This window comes from Pseudophryne corroboree, chromosome 1, assembly GCF_028390025.1.
Source record: "Pseudophryne corroboree isolate aPseCor3 chromosome 1, aPseCor3.hap2, whole genome shotgun sequence".
NCBI classification, from domain to species: Eukaryota; Metazoa; Chordata; class Amphibia; order Anura; family Myobatrachidae; genus Pseudophryne; species Pseudophryne corroboree.
Window position 1 is genome coordinate 906,457,591 of NC_086444.1, and position 20,529 is coordinate 906,478,119.

General features: G+C 48.4%; 1 protein-coding gene across 12 annotated transcripts in view; it reads left to right on the plus strand.

The window, feature by feature from the left end:
* BLTP1 (bridge-like lipid transfer protein family member 1) overlaps nucleotides 1-20,529 on the plus strand; it is a 705,550-nt gene that overhangs the window by 92,569 nt on the left and 592,452 nt on the right. For all 12 annotated transcript variants that reach the window (XM_063920260.1, XM_063920265.1, XM_063920266.1 and 9 more), the window contains exon 6: nucleotides 6,743-6,929. In XM_063920260.1, coding sequence (XP_063776330.1) covers nucleotides 6,743-6,929 — 187 coding nt within the window. The remainder of the gene's footprint in view (nucleotides 1-6,742; nucleotides 6,930-20,529) is intronic.

Sequence of the window (20,529 nt, forward strand, 5' to 3'; positions counted from 1 at the left end):
ATCATCTTGTTAGTGATCGCTTGTAAGGGTCCCATGTGTGCTGTAGTCTGCTTTAATTTTCCATGTATAATTGATCAGAGTCTCTTGGAGCTGATACTACTAATTAATAGCCTAACTTTCCATTCTCTATTAAATGTTTTACTTTCTTATTGTACAGTTGTGTGTGTGTGTGTGTGTTTTGGTATGTTTTAAATAAATATAAACACCGTATTTTTCTGCTTCTCATAAACATGTGTTTAATGGCAGTTTTTCTAATTTGTTAGTAAAATGGTAAGCTAGGCTGAGGAACAGAGGAGAGCATATTAATGCCAGACACGAGGGTGGCTGTGAGAAAGGAATGCGGTCACCATGCAGACGCTAGGATCCCGATCGATCAAAATGCCGGCAGACAGAATGCCGACCCGCAGGGACTATTCCCACTCATGGGTGTCCACGACACCCATAGAGTGGGAATAGAACCTGTGGCGTGCGCAGCGAGCCAACGATCCCGCTGTGTGGCGAGCCAGCAAGAGGCTTTGTTGCGCTCGTCCACCCCGACGACTTTCTGCTGCCGGGATCCTAGGGTCCCCAGCGCCGGTCTCCCAGCCCCAACCCATGAGAAGTACATAATTGTCTCTTGCAGACCACTTGAATTTGTCAATTTCATGATCTGATCTAGAACAACCAGACTAATTGACATAGTATTGAGTCACTGACAGGGATATTTTAGATTAGGTTTTAACATTATTTCTCTAACGTCCTAAGTGGATGCTGGGGACTCCGTCAGGACCATGGGGAATAGCGGCTCCGCAGGAGACAGGGCACAAAAATAAAGCTTTAGGATTAGGTGGTGTGTACTGGCTCCTCCCCCTATGACCCTCCTCCAAGCCTCAGTTAGGTTTTTGTGCCCGTCCGAGCAGGGTGCAATCTAGGTGGCTCTCCTAAAGAGCTGCTTAGAAAAAGTTTTTAGGTTTTTTATTTTCAGTGAGTCCTGCTGGCAACAGGCTCACTGCATCGAGGGACTTAGGGGAGAGAATTTCAACTCACTTGCGTGCAGGATGGATTGGATTCTTAGGCTACTGGACACCATTAGCTCCAGAGGGAGTCGGAACACAGGTCTCACCCTGGGGTTCGTCCCGGAGCCGCGCCGCCGACCCCCCTTACAGATGCTGAAGATTGAAGGTCCGGAAACAGGCGGCAGAAGGCTCTTCAGTCTTCATGAAGGTAGCGCACAGCACTGCAGCTGTGCGCCATTGTTGTCACACACTTCACACCAAGCGGTCACGGAGGGTGCAGGGCGCTGCTGGGGGCACCCTGTGCAGCAATATTTAATACCTTTATGGCAAAAGAATACATCACATATAGCCATTGAGGCTATATGTATGTATTTAACCCATGCCAGATATCTAAAACTCCGGGAGAAAAGCCCGCCGAAATAGGGGGCGGGGCTTATTCTCCTCAGCACACAGCGCCATTTTCCTGCTCAGCTCCGCTGTGAGGAAGGCTCCCAGGACTCTCCCCTGCACTGCACTACAGAAACAGGGTAAAACAGAGAGGGGGGGCATTTTTTGGCGATATTTTGATATATTTAAGCTGCTATAAGGAACAACACTTATATGAGGTTGTTCCCATATATATTATAGCGCTTGGGTGTGTGCTGGCAAACTCTCCCTCTGTCTCCCCAAAGGGCTAGTGGGGTCCTGTCTTCGATAAGAGCATTCCCTGTGTGTCTGCTGTGTGTCGGTACGTGTGTGTCGACATGTATGAGGACGATGTTGGTGTGGAGGCAGAGCAATTGCCGATAATGGTGATGTCACCCCCCAGGGAGTCGACACCGGAATGGATGGCTTTGTTTATGGAATTACGTGATAATGTCAGCACATTACAAAAATCAGTTGACGACATGAGACGGCCGGCAAACCAGTTAGTACCTGCCCAGGCGTCTCAGACACCGTCAGGGGCTGTAAAGCGCCCTTTACCTCAGTCGGTCGACACAGACCCAGACACAGACACTGAATCTAGTGTCGACGGTGATGAAACAAACGTATTTTCAAGTAGGGCCACACGTTATATGATCACGGCAATGAAGGAGGCTTTGCATATCTCTGATACTGCAAGTACCACAAAAAGGGGTATTATGTGGGGGGTGAAAAAACTACCTGTAGTTTTTCCTGAATCAGAGGAATTAAATGATGTATGTGATGAAGCGTGGGTTAACCCAGATAGAAAAGTGCTAATTTCAAAAAAGTTATTAGCATTATACCCTTTCCCGCCAGAGGTTAGGGCGCGCTGGGAAACACCCCCTAGGGTGGATAAGGCGCTCACACGCTTATCAAAACAAGTGGCGTTACCGTCTCCTGATACGGCCGCCCTCAGGGATCCAGCTGATAGGAGACTGGAAACTACCCTAAAAAGTATATACACACATACTGGTGTTATATTGCGACCAGCCATCGCCTCAGCCTGGATGTGCAGTGCTGGGGTCGTCTGGTTGGATTCTCTGACTGAAAATATTGATACCCTGGATAGGGACAGTATTTTATTGACTATAGAGCAATTAAAGGATGCTTTCCTTTATATGCGAGATGCTCAGAGAGATATTTGCACTCTGGCATCGAGAGTAAATGCGATGTCCATATCTGCCAGAAGGAGTTTATGGACGCGACAGTGGTCAGGTGATGCGGATTCCAAACGACATATGGAAGTATTGCCGTATAAAGGGGAGGAATTATTTGGCGTCGGTCTATCGGATCTGGTGGCCACGGCAACTGCCGGAAAATCCACCTTTTTACCTCAGACCCCCTCCCAACAGAAAAAGACACCGTCTTTTCAGCCGCAGTCCTTTCGGTCCTATAAGAACAAGCGGACAAAAGGACAGTCATATCTGCCTCGGGGCAGAGGAAGGGGTAAGAGAGGGCAGCAAGCAGCCCCTGCCCAGGAACAGAAGCCCTCTCAGGGTTCTGCAAAGCCCTCAGCATGACGCTGGGGCCTTACAAGCGGACTCAGGAGCGGTGGGGGGTCGACTCAAGAATTTCAGCGCACAGTGGGCTTGCTCACAGGTGGACCCCTGGATCCTGCAGGTAGTATCTCAGGGTTACAGGTTGGAATTCGAGAAGTCTCCCCCTCGCAGGTTCCAAAAGTCTGCTTTGCCAACGTCTCCCTCAGACAGGGCGACGGTATTGGAAGCCATTCACAAGCTGTTTTCTCAGCAGGTGATAGTCAAGGTACCCCTCCTACAACAGGGAAAGGGGTATTACTCCACGCTATTTGTGGTACCGAAGCCGGACGGCTCGGTAAGACCTATTCTAAATCTGAAATCTTTGAACCTGTACATACAAAAATTCAAGTTCAAGATGGAGTCACTCAGAGCAGTGATAGCGAATCTGGAAGAAGGGGACTTTATGGTGTCCCTGGACATAAAGGATGCTTACCTGCATGTCCCAATTTGCCCTTCACATCAAGGGTACCTCAGGTTCGTGGTGCAAAACTGTCATTATCAGTTTCAGACGCTGCCGTTTGGATTGTCCACGGCACCTCGGGTCTTTACCAAGGTAATGGCCGAAATGATGATTCTTCTGCGAAGAAGAGGCGTATTAATTATCCCTTACTTGGACGATCCCCTGATAAGGGCAAGGTCCAGAGAACAGCTGGAGGACGGAGTAGCACTAACCCGACTAGTGCTGCAACAACACGGGTGGATTCTGAATTTTCCAAAATCTCAGTTGACCCCGACGACACGTCTGCTGTTCCTGGGAATGATTCTGGACACGGTTCAGAAAAAGGTGTTTCTTCCGGAGGAGAAAGCCAGGGAGTTATCCGAACTTGTCAGGAACCTCCTAAAACCAGGGAAAGTGTCTGTGCATCAATGCACAAGAGTCCTGGGAAAGATGGTGGCTTCTTACGAAGCGATTCCATTCGGCAGATTCCACGCACGAACTTTTCAGTGGGATCTGCTGGACAAATGGTCCGGATCACATCTGCAGATGCATCAGCGGATAACCTTATCGCCACGGACAAGGGTGTCTCTTCTGTGGTGGTTGCAGAGTGCTCATCTGTTAGAGGGCCGCAGATTCGGCATACAAGACTGGGTCCTGGTGACCACGGATGCCAGTCTGAGAGGCTGGGGAGCGGTCACACAGGGAAGAAACTTCCAGGGAGTATGGTCAAGCCTGGAGATGTCTCTTCACATAAATATACTGGAGCTAAGAGCGATTTACAATGCTCTAAGTCTGGCAAAACCCCTGCTTCAGGGTCAGCCGGTGTTGATCCAGTCGGACAACATCACGGCAGTCGCCCACGTAAACAGACAGGGCGGCACAAGAAGCAGGACAGCAATGGCAGAAGCTGCAAGGATTCTTCGCTGGGCGGAAGATCATGTGATAGCACTGTCAGCAGTATTCATTCCGGGAGTGGACAACTGGGAAGCAGACTTCCTCAGCAGACACGATCTACACCCGGGAGAGTGGGGACTTCATCCAGAAGTCTTCCACATGATTGTGAACCGTTGGGAAAAACCAATGGTGGATATGATGGCGTCCCGCCTCAACAAAAAACTGGACAGGTATTGCGCCAGGTCAAGAGACCCTCAGGCAATAGCTGTGGACGCTCTGGTAACACCGTGGGTGTTCCAGTCAGTGTATGTGTTCCCTCCTCTGCCTCTCATACCAAAAGTACTGAGAATTATACGGCAAAGGGGGGAGTAAGAACGATACTAGTGGCTCCGGATTGGCCAAGAAGAACTTGGTACCCGGAACTTCAAGAGATGCTCACGGAGGATCCGTGGCCTCTACCTCTAAGACGGGACCTGCTTCAGCAGGGACCGTGTCTATTCCAAGACTTACCGCGGCTGCGTTTGACGGCATGGTGGTTGAACGCCGAATTCTAAGGGAAAAAGGCATTCCGGAAGAGGTCATTCCTACACTGGTAAAAGCCAGGAAGGAGGTGACTGCACAACATTATCACCGCATTTGGAGGAAATATGTTGCGTGGTGTGAGGCCAGGAAGGCCCCCACGGAGGAATTTCAACTAGGTCGATTCCTACATTTCCTGCAAACAGGATTGTCTATGGGCCTCAAATTGGGGTCCATTAAGGTTCAAATTTCGGCCCTGTCGATTTTCTTCCAGAAAGAATTGGCTTCAGTTCCTGAAGTCCAGACTTTTGTAAAAGGAGTACTACATATACAGCCCCCGGTTGTGCCCCCAGTGGCACCGTGGGATCTTAATGTAGTCTTGGATTTTCTCAAATCCCATTGGTTTGAGCCGCTCAAATCGGTGGAGTTGAAGTATCTTACATGGAAAGTAACCATGCTACTGGCCCTGGCTTCAGCCAGGAGAGTATCAGAATTGGCGGCTTTATCATATAAGAGCCCATATCTGATTTTCCATACGGACAGGGCAGAACTGCGGACGCGTCCTCATTTTCTGCCTAAGGTGGTGTCAGCGTTTCACCTGAACCAGCCTATTGTGGTGCCTGCGGCTACTAACGATTTGGAGGATTCCAAGTTGTTGGACGTGGTCCGGGCATTGAAAATATATATTTCAAGAACGGCGGGAGTCAGAAAGTCTGACTCACTGTTTATATTGTATGCACCCAACAAGATGGGTGCTCCTGCTTCTAAGCAGACGATTGCTCGTTGGATTTGTAGCACAATTCAACTTGCACATTCTGTGGCAGGCTTGCCACAACCTAAATCTGTCAAGGCCCATTCCACAAGGAAAGTGGGCTCATCCTGGGCGGCTGCCCGGGGGGTCTCGGCATTACAACTCTGCCGAGCTGCTACTTGGTCAGGGGCAAACACGTTTGCAAAATTCTACAAATTTGATACCCTGGCTGAGGAGGACCTTGAGTTCTCTCATTCGGTGCTGCAGAGTCATCCGCACTCTCCCGCCCGTTTGGGAGCTTTGGTATAATCCCCATGGTCCTGACGGAGTCCCCAGCATCCACTTAGGACGTTAGAGAAAATAAGAATTTACTTACCGATAATTCTATTTCTCGTAGTCCGTAGTGGATGCTGGGCGCCCATCCCAAGTGCGGATTGTCTGCAATACTTGTACATAGTTATTGTTACAAACAAATTCGGGTTGTTATTGTTGTGAGCCGTCTGTTCAGAGGCTCCTACGTTTGTCATACTGTTAACTGGGTTCAGATCACAAGTTATACGGTGTGATTGGTGTGGCTGGTATGAGTCTTACCCGGGATTCAATATCCTTCCTTATTGTGTACGCTCGTCCGGGCACAGTATCCTAACTGAGGCTTGGAGGAGGGTCATAGGGGGAGGAGCCAGTACACACCACCTAATCCTAAAGCTTTATTTTTGTGCCCTGTCTCCTGCGGAGCCGCTATTCCCCATGGTCCTGACGGAGTCCCCAGCATCCACTACGGACTACGAGAAATAGAATTATCGGTAAGTAAATTCTTATTATTATGTTCTAGTTTGATTTTAGCTTTCTTAATAACTTAGATTATGAGCTAGTGTGTGTTTATAATTTATTTCTCCTTTTATGTTTTTTTTTTTTAATGCTTTTTCTCTTTGCTTCTCTTTTTATGGTTTGGATAGCTAGCTGATCACAAATTCTTGATTATATTTTAGGATCCTAGAACAAAAAAAAAACAACTCTTATTTTGATGTGTATATCCCTCCTTATTTTAAACAATTCTCGGTGTGGATATTCTAAAAATGAAAAAAAAAAAAAAAAAAAAAAAGCTATTGGAAAACTATATACTGTATTACCTATATTTCCTGCTTGTCTTTTGTCTTGTTAGATCCCAAAGCAGAAACCAGACTATACATTACAGTGAATGATTTTGAGTTCCATGTTTACAATCGCTCTGATCTTTATGGACACCTTGAGGAGATTTTTGGCTTAGACCCAACAATATTTCCTCCCAGGAAAGAAGATGATAAGGTTCGGGAGAATGGAAAAGAAAAAGTGCAATCTGAACTTGAAAGGTAGTACGGGTTATTAACTGAAGACTGGTTTTATTTTAAAATGCTGCTTGCAGGTCATCTGTGCTTTTCCTGGGGTAATAAGTTGACTGGTGCCTGTCAGTCTATCATCCTGTCAAGCCTAGGTCATAATTTCATTTTAACAAGTTATTTACTCTGCCCAAAGCAAAAAATATGGCAGCTCCTATTAACATTCATTCATACAAAACTGTTAAGCACTGAGCTTTTCTATGTAAAATAAGTTACTTCCACATTAGTTGAATATCAGTACATTATAATTATATGACTCTTACGTTTCTTACGTGGTTCAAGTTAGTTTGACAGTTCACGGCCAAATGTATTTGACAAAGGCAATGTTTGGAATTATGAACCTCTGAGAGCTCATGTAATTCCGCATAATGACCACATGGTTGAAGTAAACGTTTCCTATCCATATGACTAGAGTCAAAGAAAGTATATAGATGCAAAGAACGTGTCCAAAGAAACAACCTTTCTCAAGCAGCATGGCTAGGGAACACTGGACCATGGGATTGCAGGTTGTGTGAAGGAGCTGGCACCAAACTAAACTTTGGCTTTAAATTCTAAACTCCCCCATGCAATCACATAATGTCCTCTTTAGGTGCCTTATGGAGTGGGGCACGTTTTGAGGTCCTGCCTTGTAGCTAGTTTTATTTTCCCTTTTTGCAAGATTTGTTTGTTTTCTTTATAGTGAAGTCTGTGTGCTTGCAGCGCATCGGCTGTAGGGAACGGTCTTCAGCTTGCCAAGTTGCAGCGGAGGAGGGTGCTACAGCGGGGACCCCCTCACAGCACTGCCTGGATTTGGGTCCTGGGTGGCCGCTGCCGTTTAGTTGGTCTTCTGCGGCGACTCCCTTCCCATAAATGAAGGCAGAGTGAACACGCTACAGGCTGCCATGTACAGCGGGCTGGAACAGCATTTTACCAAACCAGGGGAAGTTCACTGGGTTTCCCCTTAGGCATTGTTGCAGTCTAGGAGTTCTGCTAACAGCAGCAGGAGATTCTAAACAATGCTATTACTCTTCACAGACTACTGTATTCTCCTGTACTTCAACAGACTGGCTTAAGCTTCTGAAAGGCTAAGTACCTGTATTTATTGTACTACCTGTCTCTGCAACTGTCTTCGTGTACTGCCTGCTATGGGGATTTTCAGTTCTAGTTATACACATGCACACAAATTTTACCTGTATTAAAGCCAAACAATAGCCATTATGGCTAATGGTGGTACAGTAGTGATGTTTCCCTTGTGCACTATGTAAAGTGTTGTTGGATCTGAGGTCCTTGTGTGCAGGCTGTTAGTGGCCCAGGTACGTGCAGGCATCAAGGTACTCTGCTTCAGCCTGGGTAGACTTGAGTGGATTTAGTCTCTCTGCAGGTCGTTGTCCAACCTGGTAAGACTGGATGCACGTTAGAGGGAGAAACAAGTGAAAGCTTTGGTGGTTCCCTTGTCTCAAGTGGACAATTATTTCCCTCTATAGGGATAGGTTCCTACTCAAGACAGGACCCACCCTGGCTCCTTACCAGAAATCATACAGTGTTTGCAGAACTTTCTTGTTTTTCCACCTGAGCTATGTGAGGCATGTACACATCTTGTGTCTTGACTTCCATTTTAGGGGTGTTTAGAAGCTATTTTAAAGCTTTGTGCCTTGAAAGAACAGATTTCAGCCCTTTCAATTTATTTCCAGAGGGGTAGCCTTTCTGACAAAGGTTCAAACATTTTTACAGGGCGTAGTACATACTCAACCACTGTTTCATCCGCCAATAGCACTGTGGACTCTTATTTTGGTCCTATTACAGAAGCTTTTGACAGATCTTCCTCCTTCCAGGGCTCTGTTACAAGTTTCAAATTTGAAGAATTTGTGGCCTTCCGGTGACTGGTGTCGTCCCAAAGGGTGAGCACCTACAGTCTAGCTCGAGTCACGGAGTGGAAAACCTTATTGCTGCAGTGCAACACACTCTCGAAGGTTGACATATGTAGTCCGTTCAAACGTTGGCGCAAGAAAGTCGTAAATTAGGATTTCTCTTACGTCCTTGAGGATGCTGGGACTCCGTAAGGACCATGGGGAATAGATGGGCTCTGCAGGAGATAGGGCACTTTAAGAAAGCTTTGGACTCTGGGTGTGCACTGGCTCCTCCCTCTATGCCCCTCCTCCAGACCACAGTTTTACACTGTGCCCAGAGCAAGATGGGTGCACTGCAGAGAGCTCTCCAGAGTTCTCTGCCTAGAAGCATTTTTGTTTGGATTTTTTCTACCTTTTACTACTTTTTCACAGGGAGCACTGTTGGCAACAGGCTCCCTGCATCGAGGGACTGAGGAGGGAGGAGCAGACCTTCTTGTCAAAGATAGGCTCTGCTTCCTCGGCTACTGGACACCATTGGCTCCAGAGGGGGTGAACGCAGGTTCTTACTGGGCGTCCACCCCCGAAGCCGCGCCGCCGTTCTCCTCACAGAGCTAGAAGTACAGAAGACAGAAGTCGTCAGGCGGCAGAAGCCTTCAGCTTCACTGAGGTAACGCACAGCACTGCAGCTGTGCGTCATTGCTCCCATACACCTCACATACTCCGGTCACTGTAAGGGTGCAGGGCGCAGGGGGGGCGCCCTGGGCAGCAATATAAACCTCTGCATGGCAAAAAGACTATATACATGTACAGGTGGGCTCTGTACATGTATATAAAAGAGCCCCGCCATATTTTACTAAGTTTGAGCGGGACAGAAGCCTGCCGCCGAGGGGGCGGGGCTTCTCCCTCAGCACTCACCAGCGCCATTTTCTCTCCACAGCACTGCTGAGAGGAAGCTCCCCGGACTCTCCCCTGCTTACACACGGTGAAAGGGTGCTTAAAAGAGAAGGGGGGGGGGAGACACACATAATTGGCAGTTTACATATTATACAGCGCTGCTGGGGAAAAACATTTTGTGTTGGTCTCCAGGGTTATTGCGCTGGGGTGTGTGCTGGCATACTCTCTCTCTCTCCAAAGGGCCTTGACAGGGATACTGTCTTCAGGAAAGGGGTTCCCTGTGTGTGTGTGAAGTGTCGGTACGCGTGTGTCGACATGTTTGACGAGGAAGGCTCGCTTAATGTGGAGGGGGAGTGCTTGAATGTCAGGTCGCCGTCGGTAATGCCGACACCGGAATGGTTGGATATGCTGAATGTCTTGAATGCAAATGTCAATCTATTGCATAAAAGGTTAGACAAGGCAGAAGCTAGGGATCAGTCAGGTAGCCAGTCCATGCCTGTCCCTGGGGCGCCAGGTCCTTCGGGGTCTCAGAAGCGCACCATATCCCAGATCGATGACACAGATACCGACACAGATACTGACTCTAGTGTCGACTATGAAGATGCAAAATTACAGCCGAAGGTGGCTAAGGGTATACGGTACATGATTATTGCCATTAAAGAGGTTTTGCATATTACTGAGGAACCCCCTGTCCCTGACACGAGGGTACACATGTATAAAGGGAAAAAGCCTGAAGTCACTTTTCCATCCTCATTTGAATTAAGTGACTTGTGCGAAAAGGCTTGGGAATCTCCGGATAGGAGACCACAAGTTCCCAAAAGGATTCTCATGGCGTATCCTTTTCCACAAACTGATAGGATACACTGGGAATCTTCGCCAAAAGTTGACAAGGCGCTGACACGTTTGTCCAAAAAGGTGGCACTGCCTTCTCAGGATACGGCTTCCCTCAAGGAACCTGCTGATCGCAGGCAGGAAATTACCTTAAAGCACATTTACAATCATTCCGGTACTATTGCTCGACCGGCTATGGCGTCGGCCTGGGTTTGTAGTGCGGTTGTGGCATGGGCAGATTCCTTATCTACGGAAATTGACACTTTAGATAGGGACGCCATTCAAATGACCATAGCACATATCAGAGATGCTGCCTTGTATATGAGGGATGCTCAGAGAGACATTTGTTTATTAAGCTCCAGAATAAATGCTATGTCTATTTCTGCTAGGCGGCTCTTGTGGACCAGACAGTGGACGGGAGATGCCGATTCAAAGCGGCATATGGAGTCCTTGCCTTACAAGGGGGTGGAGTTGTTTGGAAACGGCCTCTCGGATCTTGTCTCTACGGCTACGGCTGGTAAGTCAAATTTCTTACCTTATGTCCCCCTGCAGCACACAAAAAAGGCACCTCATTATCAAATGCAGTCCTTTCGTTCGAATAAAAACAAGAAGGTACGTGGATCATCCTTTGTTGCCAGAGGGAAAGGCAGGGGAAAAAAGCTGCACACAGCTAGTTCCCAAGAGCAGAAGTCCTCCCCTGCGTCTGCAAAGTCCACCGCATGACGCTGGGGCTTCCCGAGGGGAGGCAGATCTGGTGGGGGCTCGTCTTCGGTTTTTCAGCCACGTCTGGGTTCACTCGCAGGTGAATACCTGGGCATTAGAAATTGTTTCTCAGGGATACAGGCTGGAATTCGAAGACTTGCCTCCTCGCCGATTTTTCTAATCGGCTCTGCCGGCTTCCCCGCCAGAGAGGGAGCTAGTGTTGGCAGCAATCCAAAAATTGTATACTCAACAGGTGATTGTCACAGTTCCTCATCTCCAGCAAGGATAGGGATATTACTCAACCCTGTTTGTGGTCCCGAAACTGGACGGTTCGGTCAGACCCATTTTAAACCTGAAATCTCTGAACCTGTACTTAAAGAGGTTAAAGTTCAAAATGGAATCACTTAGGGCGGTCATCGCCAGCCTGGAGGGGGGGGGGGGGGGGGATTGGATGGTGTCCCTGGACATAAAGGATGCTTACCTTCATGTTCAGATATTCCCCCCGCATCAGGCGTTCCTGAGATTTGCAGTGCAGTGCAGGACTGTCACTACCAATTTCAGACGTTGCCGTTTGGGCTTTCGACGGCCCCGAGAATTTTCACCAAGGTAATGGCGGAAATGATGGTGCTCCTGCGCAGGCAGGGGGTCACAATTATCCCATACTTGGATGATCTCCTCATAAATGCGAGATCTCGGGAGAGGTTGCTGGACAGCGTGTCTCTGTCCATGAAGACGTTGCAGATGCACGGCTGGATTCTCAATATACCGAAGTCCCAGCTAGTCCCTACAACGCGTCTGACCTTTTTGGGGCTGATTCTAGAGGTTTTTCTTCCAATCGAAAAGGTTCAGGAACTCGTAGCCATGGTCAGGAACCTATTAAAACCAAAAAAAGGTTTCAGTGCATCATTGCACGCGGGTCCTGGGGAAGATGCTGGCTTCCTACGAGGTCATCCCTTTCGGCAGGTTCCATGCGAGGACTTTTCAATGGGACCTCTTGGACAAGTGGTCCGGGTCCCATTTACAAATGCATCAAAGGATCACCCTGTCTCCCAGGACCAGGGTATCTCTTCTGTGGTGGCTGAACAGTGCTCACCTACTAGAAGGTCGCAGGTTCGGCATTCAGGACTGGGTCCTGGTGACCACGGACGCAAGCCTCCGAGGCTGGGGAGCAGTGACACTGGAAAGAAATTTCCAAGGTCTCTGGTGAAGCCTAGAGTCTTGTCTCCACATCAACGTCCTGGAGTTGAGGGCCATATACAACGCCCTGCGTCAAGCGGAGGAATTGCTTCGGAGAAAACCGGTTCTGATTCAGTCAGACAATGTCACGGCAGTGGCTCATATAAACCGCTAAGGCGGAACAAGGAGCAGAATGGCCATGGCAGAAGCGACCAGGATTCTACGCTGGACGGAAGGCCATGTAAGCGCGCTGTCAGCGGTGTCCATCCCGGGGGTGGACAACTGGGAGGCGGACTTCCTCAGCAGGCACGACCTGCATCCGGGAGAGTGGGGACTTCATCAAGAAGTCTTCGCACAGATCACGGATCGTTGGGGACTGCCTTAAATCGACATGATGGCATCCCGTCTCAACAAAAAGCTAAAGCGGTATTGCGCCAGGTCAAGGGACCCTCAGGCGGTAGCAGTAGACGCTCTGGTGACACCTTGGGTGTTCAGATCGGTCTATGTGTTTCCTCCTCTTCCTCTCATACCCAAGGTGTTGAGAATAATACGAAGAAGCAGGGTCAGAACAATACTCCTTGTTCCGGATTGGCCACGGAGGACTTGGTATCCGGAGCTGCAAGAGTTGCTCGCAGGGGATCCGTGGCCTCTTCCTCTAAGGCAGGACCTGCTGCGGCAGGGGCCCTGTCTGTTCCAAGACTTACCGCTGCTGCGTTTGACGGCATGGCGGTTGGACGCCGGATCCTAGCGGAAAAAGGGATTCCGGAGGAGGTCATTCCTACCCTGATCAAGGCTAGGAAAGACGTGACGTTAAAACAATATCACCGTATATGGCGGAAATATGTTTCTTGGTGTGAGGCCAGAGCTGCTCCTACGAAGGAGTTCCATTTGGGCCGTCTACTTCACTTCCTTCAAACAGGAGTGACTTTGGGCCTAAAATTAGGGTCCATAAAGGTCCAGATTTCGGCCTTATCCATTTTCTTTCAAAGAGAATTGGCCTCTATTCCTGAAGTACAGACCTTTGTGAAGGGGGTGCTGCATATTCAGCCTCCCTTTGTGCCTCCGGTGGCGCCTTGGGATCTTAACGTGGTGTTACGTTTCCTCAAGTCACCTTGGTTTGAACCACTCAAAACTGTGGAGTTGAAATACCTCACGTGGAAAGTGGTCATGTTGTTGGTGTTAGCTTCGGCAAGACGTGTTTCCGAATTGGCGGCTTTATCACATAAAAGCCCATACTTGGTTTTTCACGTGGATAGGGCATAGTTGAGGACTCGCCCTCACTTTCTGCCAAAAGTGGTCTCATCTTTTCATGTAAACCAACCTATTGTCGTGCCTGTGGCTACACGGGACTTGGAGGATTCCGAGTCCCTGGATGTAGTCAGAGCTTTGAAGATTTATGTGACCAGAACGGTTAGAATCGGGAAGACTGAAGCTTTGTTCGTTCTGTATGCGGCCAACAAGGTTGGCGCTCCTGCTTCAAAGCAGACTATTGCTCGCTGGATCTGTAACACGATACAGCAGGCGCATTCTACGGCAGGATTGCCGTTACCGAAATCGGTTAAGGCCCACTCCACTAGGAAAGTGGGCTCTTCTTGGGCGGCTGCCCGGGGGGTCTCAGCATTACAGTTGTGCCGAGCAGCTACTTGGTCGGGGACAAACACCTTTGCAAAGTTCTATAAGTTTGATACCCTGGCTGAGGAGGACCTCCTGTTTGCTCAATCGGTGCTGCAGAGTCATCCGCACTCTCCCGCCCGTTTGGGAGCTTTGGTATAATCCCCATGGTCCTTACGGAGTCCCAGCATCCTCAAGGACGTTAGAGAAAATAAGATTTTACTTACCGGTAAATCTATTTCTCGTAGTCCGTAGAGGATGCTGGGCGCCCGTCCCAAGTGCGGACTTCTTCTGCAAGACTTGTATATAGTTATTGCTTACATAAGGGTTATCTTATAGTTTTTCGGTTGAACCGTGGCTATGTTTTTCATGCTGTTAACTGGGTAAGTTTATCACAAGTTATACGGTGTGATTGGTGTGGCTGGTATGGATCTCGCCCTTAGATTTACAAAAATCCTTCCTCGTACTGTCCATCTCCTCTGGGCACAGTTTCCCTAACTGAGGTCTGGAGGAAGGGCATAGAGCGAGGAGCCAGTGCACACCCAGAGTCCAAAGCTTTCTTAAAGTGCCCTATCTCCTGCGGAGCCCGTCTATTCCCCATGGTCCTTACATAGTCCCAGCATCCTCTACGGACTACGAGAAATAGATTTACCGGTAAGTAAAATCTTATTTTCTCTTACGTCCTAGGGGATACTTGGGTTCCATTTAGTGCCAAAGGGGTATAGACCGGTCCACTAGGAGCCATGGGCACTTCAAGAATTTGATAGTGTGGGCTGGCTCCTCCCTCTATGCCCCTCCTACCAGACTCAGTTTCGAAAATGTGCCTGGAGGAGCCGGTCACGTTTATGGAAGCTCCTGAAGAGTTTTCTGCATTTATTTTCAGGTAGGGCTGGTTGGCACCAACCTTCCTGCTTCATGGGACTTAGGGGGGTGAATGGCACAACCTCTTGAAGGGTAAATGGACCCGTTCTCCGCTGACAGGACACTGAGCTCCTGAGGGAACTATTCGCAAGCCCCACCACGGCGAGCATACATTCCTGCAGCACACCGCCAGCCCTAACAGAGCCAGAAGAATGAAGAGTGGTGAGTACTAAGCTGGCGTCACGGCTAGCGGGTCGCTGGCCATTATGGCGGCATGAGGGTACACTATACACAGTACCCACACTAGCAAAAACAGCCATTTTCTCTACATTTTAAGCACCGGATTACCTCAGCCAGTATAAAGAAAAGCGGGAAGACTGCGTTCCATTGAAGGGGCGGGGCCTTCACTATGACCGGATCCAACAGCTCACCAGCGCCATTTTCCCTCTGCAGTGGACACAGATGCTGACTGACAGGGACGTGCAGCTTCTCCAGAGAGACTCCAGATTACTTAAGCGGCACCAGGCTGTTATAGCAGGGGGGAGAGCAATTCTTAGTGTACTAAGGGGGTCATTCCGACCCGATCGCTCGCTGCAGTTTGTTGCAGCGATCGGGTCGGAACTGCTGGCAGTTGTCGCTGCCTAGGGATCGCCTCTGAGACAGAGGTGGTCGCTGGGCGGGAGGGGGCTGAACGGCGGCGTTAAGCCGCCATTTAGTAGGCACAGTCCGGCCAACGCAGGCGTGGCCGGACCTTTGGGGGGGGGGGGGCGTACCGCGGCGGCTGCGTGACGTGTGCGACACACAACTCCCGACCAGCTGCAGGAGTTGCGCTGGCCGGGAGTTACTCCACAAATACAAGAGCATCGCCGCTGTGCGATGCTTTTGTATTTGTGCGGGGGGCGGCATCACTGACATGCGGGGCAGACTAGCCCTGTGCTGGGCATCCCCCCGCATGTCTGAGTTCATGATCGTAGCTGTGCTATATTTAGCACAGCTACGATCAACTCGGAATGACCCCCTAAGTCCCCTATCGGGCTGGCTACAAATAACTCCCTGAAGGGCTCTTTTTGGGTTAATTGTGCTTGACCTTTTCCTGTGTGTGTGTGTGTGTGTGTGTGTGTGTGTGTGTGTGTGTGTTGGCAGTCACATTTACATTATGTCGGGCAAAGAGTGTGTTTCTTGTATAGCGGAGTGTTCCTCTTCACCAGGGGGCTCACTACTGGGTACTCAGGGCAGTGCACCTTCCCAGAATAATGGGGCTTAACCGGAGTGGGTTAATTCCATTAAGGGAATGATCTCAAATATTTCTACAAAACTATCCCGCAATGAGAAAGATACGCAATACTTATGACAGACTGTGAATGAGTTTATGAATAGAGACTCAGTCCCCAAACCAGCGTCTCAATCCCCTCCCATTTGTCTGCAAAAACAATCTCTGGCCCATATCCTGCAGTCTGACTCTGACGAGTCAGACATGGAGGAGGGTGAGGTGGATTTGGAGGGGGGGGGGGGGGAATGCTACTCTGTCACAGGAAATAGAGGCTCTTATAGAAGCTGTTAGAGATGTTCTGCAAATTCCTGATAAGGTGTCAGATGAGTGTGATGAATCTTATTTTAATGTAAAAAAGAAGTCCTCTGTCACTTTTCCTGCGTCAAAGGAATTGAATACCCTGTTTGAAGAACCGTGGGTTAATCCTGATAAGAAATTTTGAATCCCTAAATGGTTGCTCTCATCTTTTCTTTTTCCTCTGGAGGATTGGAAAAAATGAGAAAATCCACCGATAATGGACGCATCAGTCTCTAGGCTGTCACGAAAAATTGTATTGCCTGTCCCTGGTTCAGCCTCCCTAAAGATACGACTGATCGTAAAATTGAGACTACTCTCAAATCATTGTACACAGCTGCTGAGGTGGACCAGAGACCCGCTATTGCATGTGCGTGGATCACAAAAGCCATTGCTAAATGGTCAGGTAACCTAATTGAGGGGTTAGATTCCTTGTCTAGGGGGTAATGTTGTTTTACTCCTGCAGCATTTACAGGACTCTGCGAACTTTATGGAGGAAGCCATAAAAGAGATTGGTTTGCTTAATGCACGCACCACTGCTGTGGCAGTGTCAGCACGCAGGAGCTTGTGGCTACGCCAGTGGATTGCTGGTGCGGACTCCAGGAATGGCGTGGAAGGCCTACCATTCACAGGAGAGGCCTTGTTTGGAGACGAACTAGACAAATGGATCTCCAAAGCCACTGTGGGTAAGTCTACGTATCTTCCTTCCGCAGCTCCCCCAGCCAGGAAAGATTATTCATCTTCAAATTTACAGTCCTTTCGGACAGCCAAGTTTAAGGGAAAATCCAGAGGTGCTTCTATGACCTCCAGAGGCGCAAGAGGTAAACCACGCAAACCAGCAACTGCAGGTGCTTAGGAACAGAGCTCAGGCTCTGCTTCCTCAAAGCCTTCAGCATGACGGTGGACCGCGATGCCTGGAGGACTGTCAGCTGGGAGCCCGACTAAAATTCTTCAGTCACATCTGGTCAAGTTCGTGCCGGGATCCCTGGGTCATAGATCTTATTTCCCAGGGCTGCAGACTGGAGTTCCAAGAACTCCCACCTCACAGATTTGTTCAAATCAGGCTTACCAGCTTCACAAGAGGCCATCCAAAAACTGGTACAGACTCAAGTCATTGTTCCAGTTCCACCTCATCTGCACAACAAGGGATACTATTCAAACTGTCACTACCAGTTCCATGCCCTGCCATTTGGCCTCTCCACGGCACCGAGGGTGTTCACCAAAGTGATGGAAGAGATGATGTTTATACTCCACAAGCAGGGAGTGAACATAATTCCATACCTGGACGATCTTCTGATAAAGGCGCCGTCCAGGGAGAGGTTGCTGGACAGCATTGGTCTCTCAACCAAACTTCTCCAGGATCACGGGTGGATTCTGAACCTTCCGAAATCTCACCTAGAGCCAACATGGAGGCTCCCATTCCTGGGAATGATACTGGACACGGAGTCGCAGAAAGTGTTCCTTCCGTTTGAAAAGGCATTGGTAATCCAGTCAATGGTTTGGGATGTCCTGAAGCCAACCTGGATATCGGAGCATCTATGCATTCGCCTTCTGGGGAATATGGTGGCCTCTTATGAGGCACTTCAATATGGAAGGTTTCACGCAAGACCCTTCCAGCTCTGCCGAGTGGCTACTTGGTCTGGTTCAAACACGTTTGCTAAGTTCTGCAAGTTCGATACTTTGGCCTCTGAGGACCTTCAGTTTGGTCAATCAGTTCTGCAGGAACCTCAGCACTCTCCCACCCGGTTTGGGAGCTTTGGTACATCCCCACGGTACTAAATGGAACCCCAGTATCTTCTAGGATGTAAGAGAAAATATATAATTTTAATTACCTACCGGTAAATCCTTTTCTCGTAGTCCGTAGAGGATACTGGGCGCCCGCCCGGTGCTTCGTTCTTCCTGCACTGTTACTTAAGCTTTGTAGGTTCAGCTGTTGCTGTTCCTGTTTAGAGTTGGGTTAGCATAGCTTTCCTCTGGTTTTTGTGTGCTGGTTCGGAATCTCACCGCTTTATCTATCCTCTCAAAGTATGTCCGTCTCCTCGGGCACAGTTTCCTAGACTGAGTCTGGTAGGGGTGGCATAGAGGGAGGAGCCAGCCCACACTATCAAATTCTTAAAGTGCCCATGGCTCCTAGTGGACCCGTCTATACCCCTATTGTACTAAGTGGAACCCCAGTATTCTCTACAGACTACGAGAAAAGGATTTACCTATAGATAATTAAAATCATTATTTTTTCCATCCTGATTGGGGAGTTTAGAAGAGCCATGTAAGTTTGTTTACTTTCAGAAGCTTATGTGTCTTTGTAGAACGGTCTCCCAAGATTGACACTGCAGTAGCACATTTAGCGCAACATACGGCTCTTTCTTTTCATAGCTCGGCGTCCTTTTAAGGATCTGCAAGATAAACTGGAAGGTTGTCTCAAGTCCATTTTAATAGACCTGTACATCCACAATTGTGTCTGATCTTGGACACTAAGCAGTGTTGTGCCTAGTTAATACTTGGATGTGAGACCACCTGGGAATACCAAGTGCCGTAGTTCTCTGGGTTGTCATCCAACGTTTACTAGCCTAGCAAGCTTTGGTAACTTAAGTCAAAATGTTTTTTTTTGCTTGCTTCACAGTGAATTACCAGGAATTCACTACTGGAATTTGCTTAACAGCTTCGCAGTATAATTTGCATTCGTTCGCTTCCAAGGTTTAAGGTACATGTGTCTTGGCTCGTAGAGCCCTTTGGCTCCTCACTTAGAATTATGGTCCACCGGTGAGAAAAGCACTTTTCTTCTGGGGCTGCCTCTACCAGCACAATCCGCGTTTTCGAGTGGGCAATTCCGGCTAAAGCATGAAGCACAGACGTTATTCTGCCATAGGCTAATTCTTCTCAAGCAAGGATTTCAGTTTCAAAGTGCAGATTTCCTAGTGCTGACCAGCATTCGGGGGCCAAGGCTCCAAAGAAGCCTAACAGGGTCTTAGATTCGTCCAGTTCGGTTGGGGGTTGTTTCCGAAGACCTTGATTGCATCTTCAGATGCCTGGATACTGGGCATAATTTCCAAAGCTGTTGCTCGCATCTATCTGAGGGGATCTGCAACCAATGCATTTTTATATTTTGCCACTGTACTTCCCCGAATTGTAGATGAAAATGTGGCATCATCTGGGTATCATTTTACTCTTGTTGCACCACAAAATGCTATGGTTTTGCCACCAAATGGAAAGTGGGGGTTTACTCTCCTTTGTTACTTCTTTGGAAGCCGAATAGCTTATTCCAGCAAAACTTAAATCTTCGTGCCTTGAGCACCAGATTTTACAATGGGATCTCTAAGCTCTGAGATCCACAGCATGGAGGCCAACACATTTTTGGCCACATTAGACATCAGGAATTCAGTTCCAAATTCGTGAGTCATCATTTGCTCCTCCGTTTTGCAATCAGATTCATTCACGGTCAGTTCCTGCCTTTACCATTTTCTATAGCCACGGTTCCACGCATTTTCATATCAGGCCGGCAAAGGCGTGTTTAATGTGCAAACAAGGTATAATAATTGCTTCTTAGTAAAAGCCGCTTAAGCTTCATAGTTACAAAAGAGCCTAGATCGCACCTTCAAAGTTCCACAGTTTTGTACAAAATCCAGAAACCCGCTGGTTTTTCACACCACATGTCATGACGGTTCCGTGAGATTTCCATATACCTTATCTGTTTTCACCAATCCAATTTTGCATCGGGTACGATACTGCATCAAGGATCAACGGATGAGGGTAATCCTAGCGAATCCAGATGGCCATGCAGGTGTGGTACGCCGATATTCTTTAAATGTAATTTGTTCTCGGGGGGGGGGGGGGGGGGTTTGAGGACCTCCCTGTTTCTCTTCTTTTCAGCCTATAAATGGAGCATATCTTCAATTCGTTAATTGGAAGCTGGTCTTTATTATGACTTTGCCTCAACTTGTTTGTTTCCGAGTTTGGGGTTTTATTGTGCAGGATGCCTTTTCTCGTCTTTATGATTATAGAGTGGTTCTCTGTACGGTTCCTCCATTCCATATGAAACTTGTATCAGCTTTTCTCTTAAATTACAAAATTATCTCTTCGTTATTTCCCTCTTTTAGCCACTTCCTGGGAC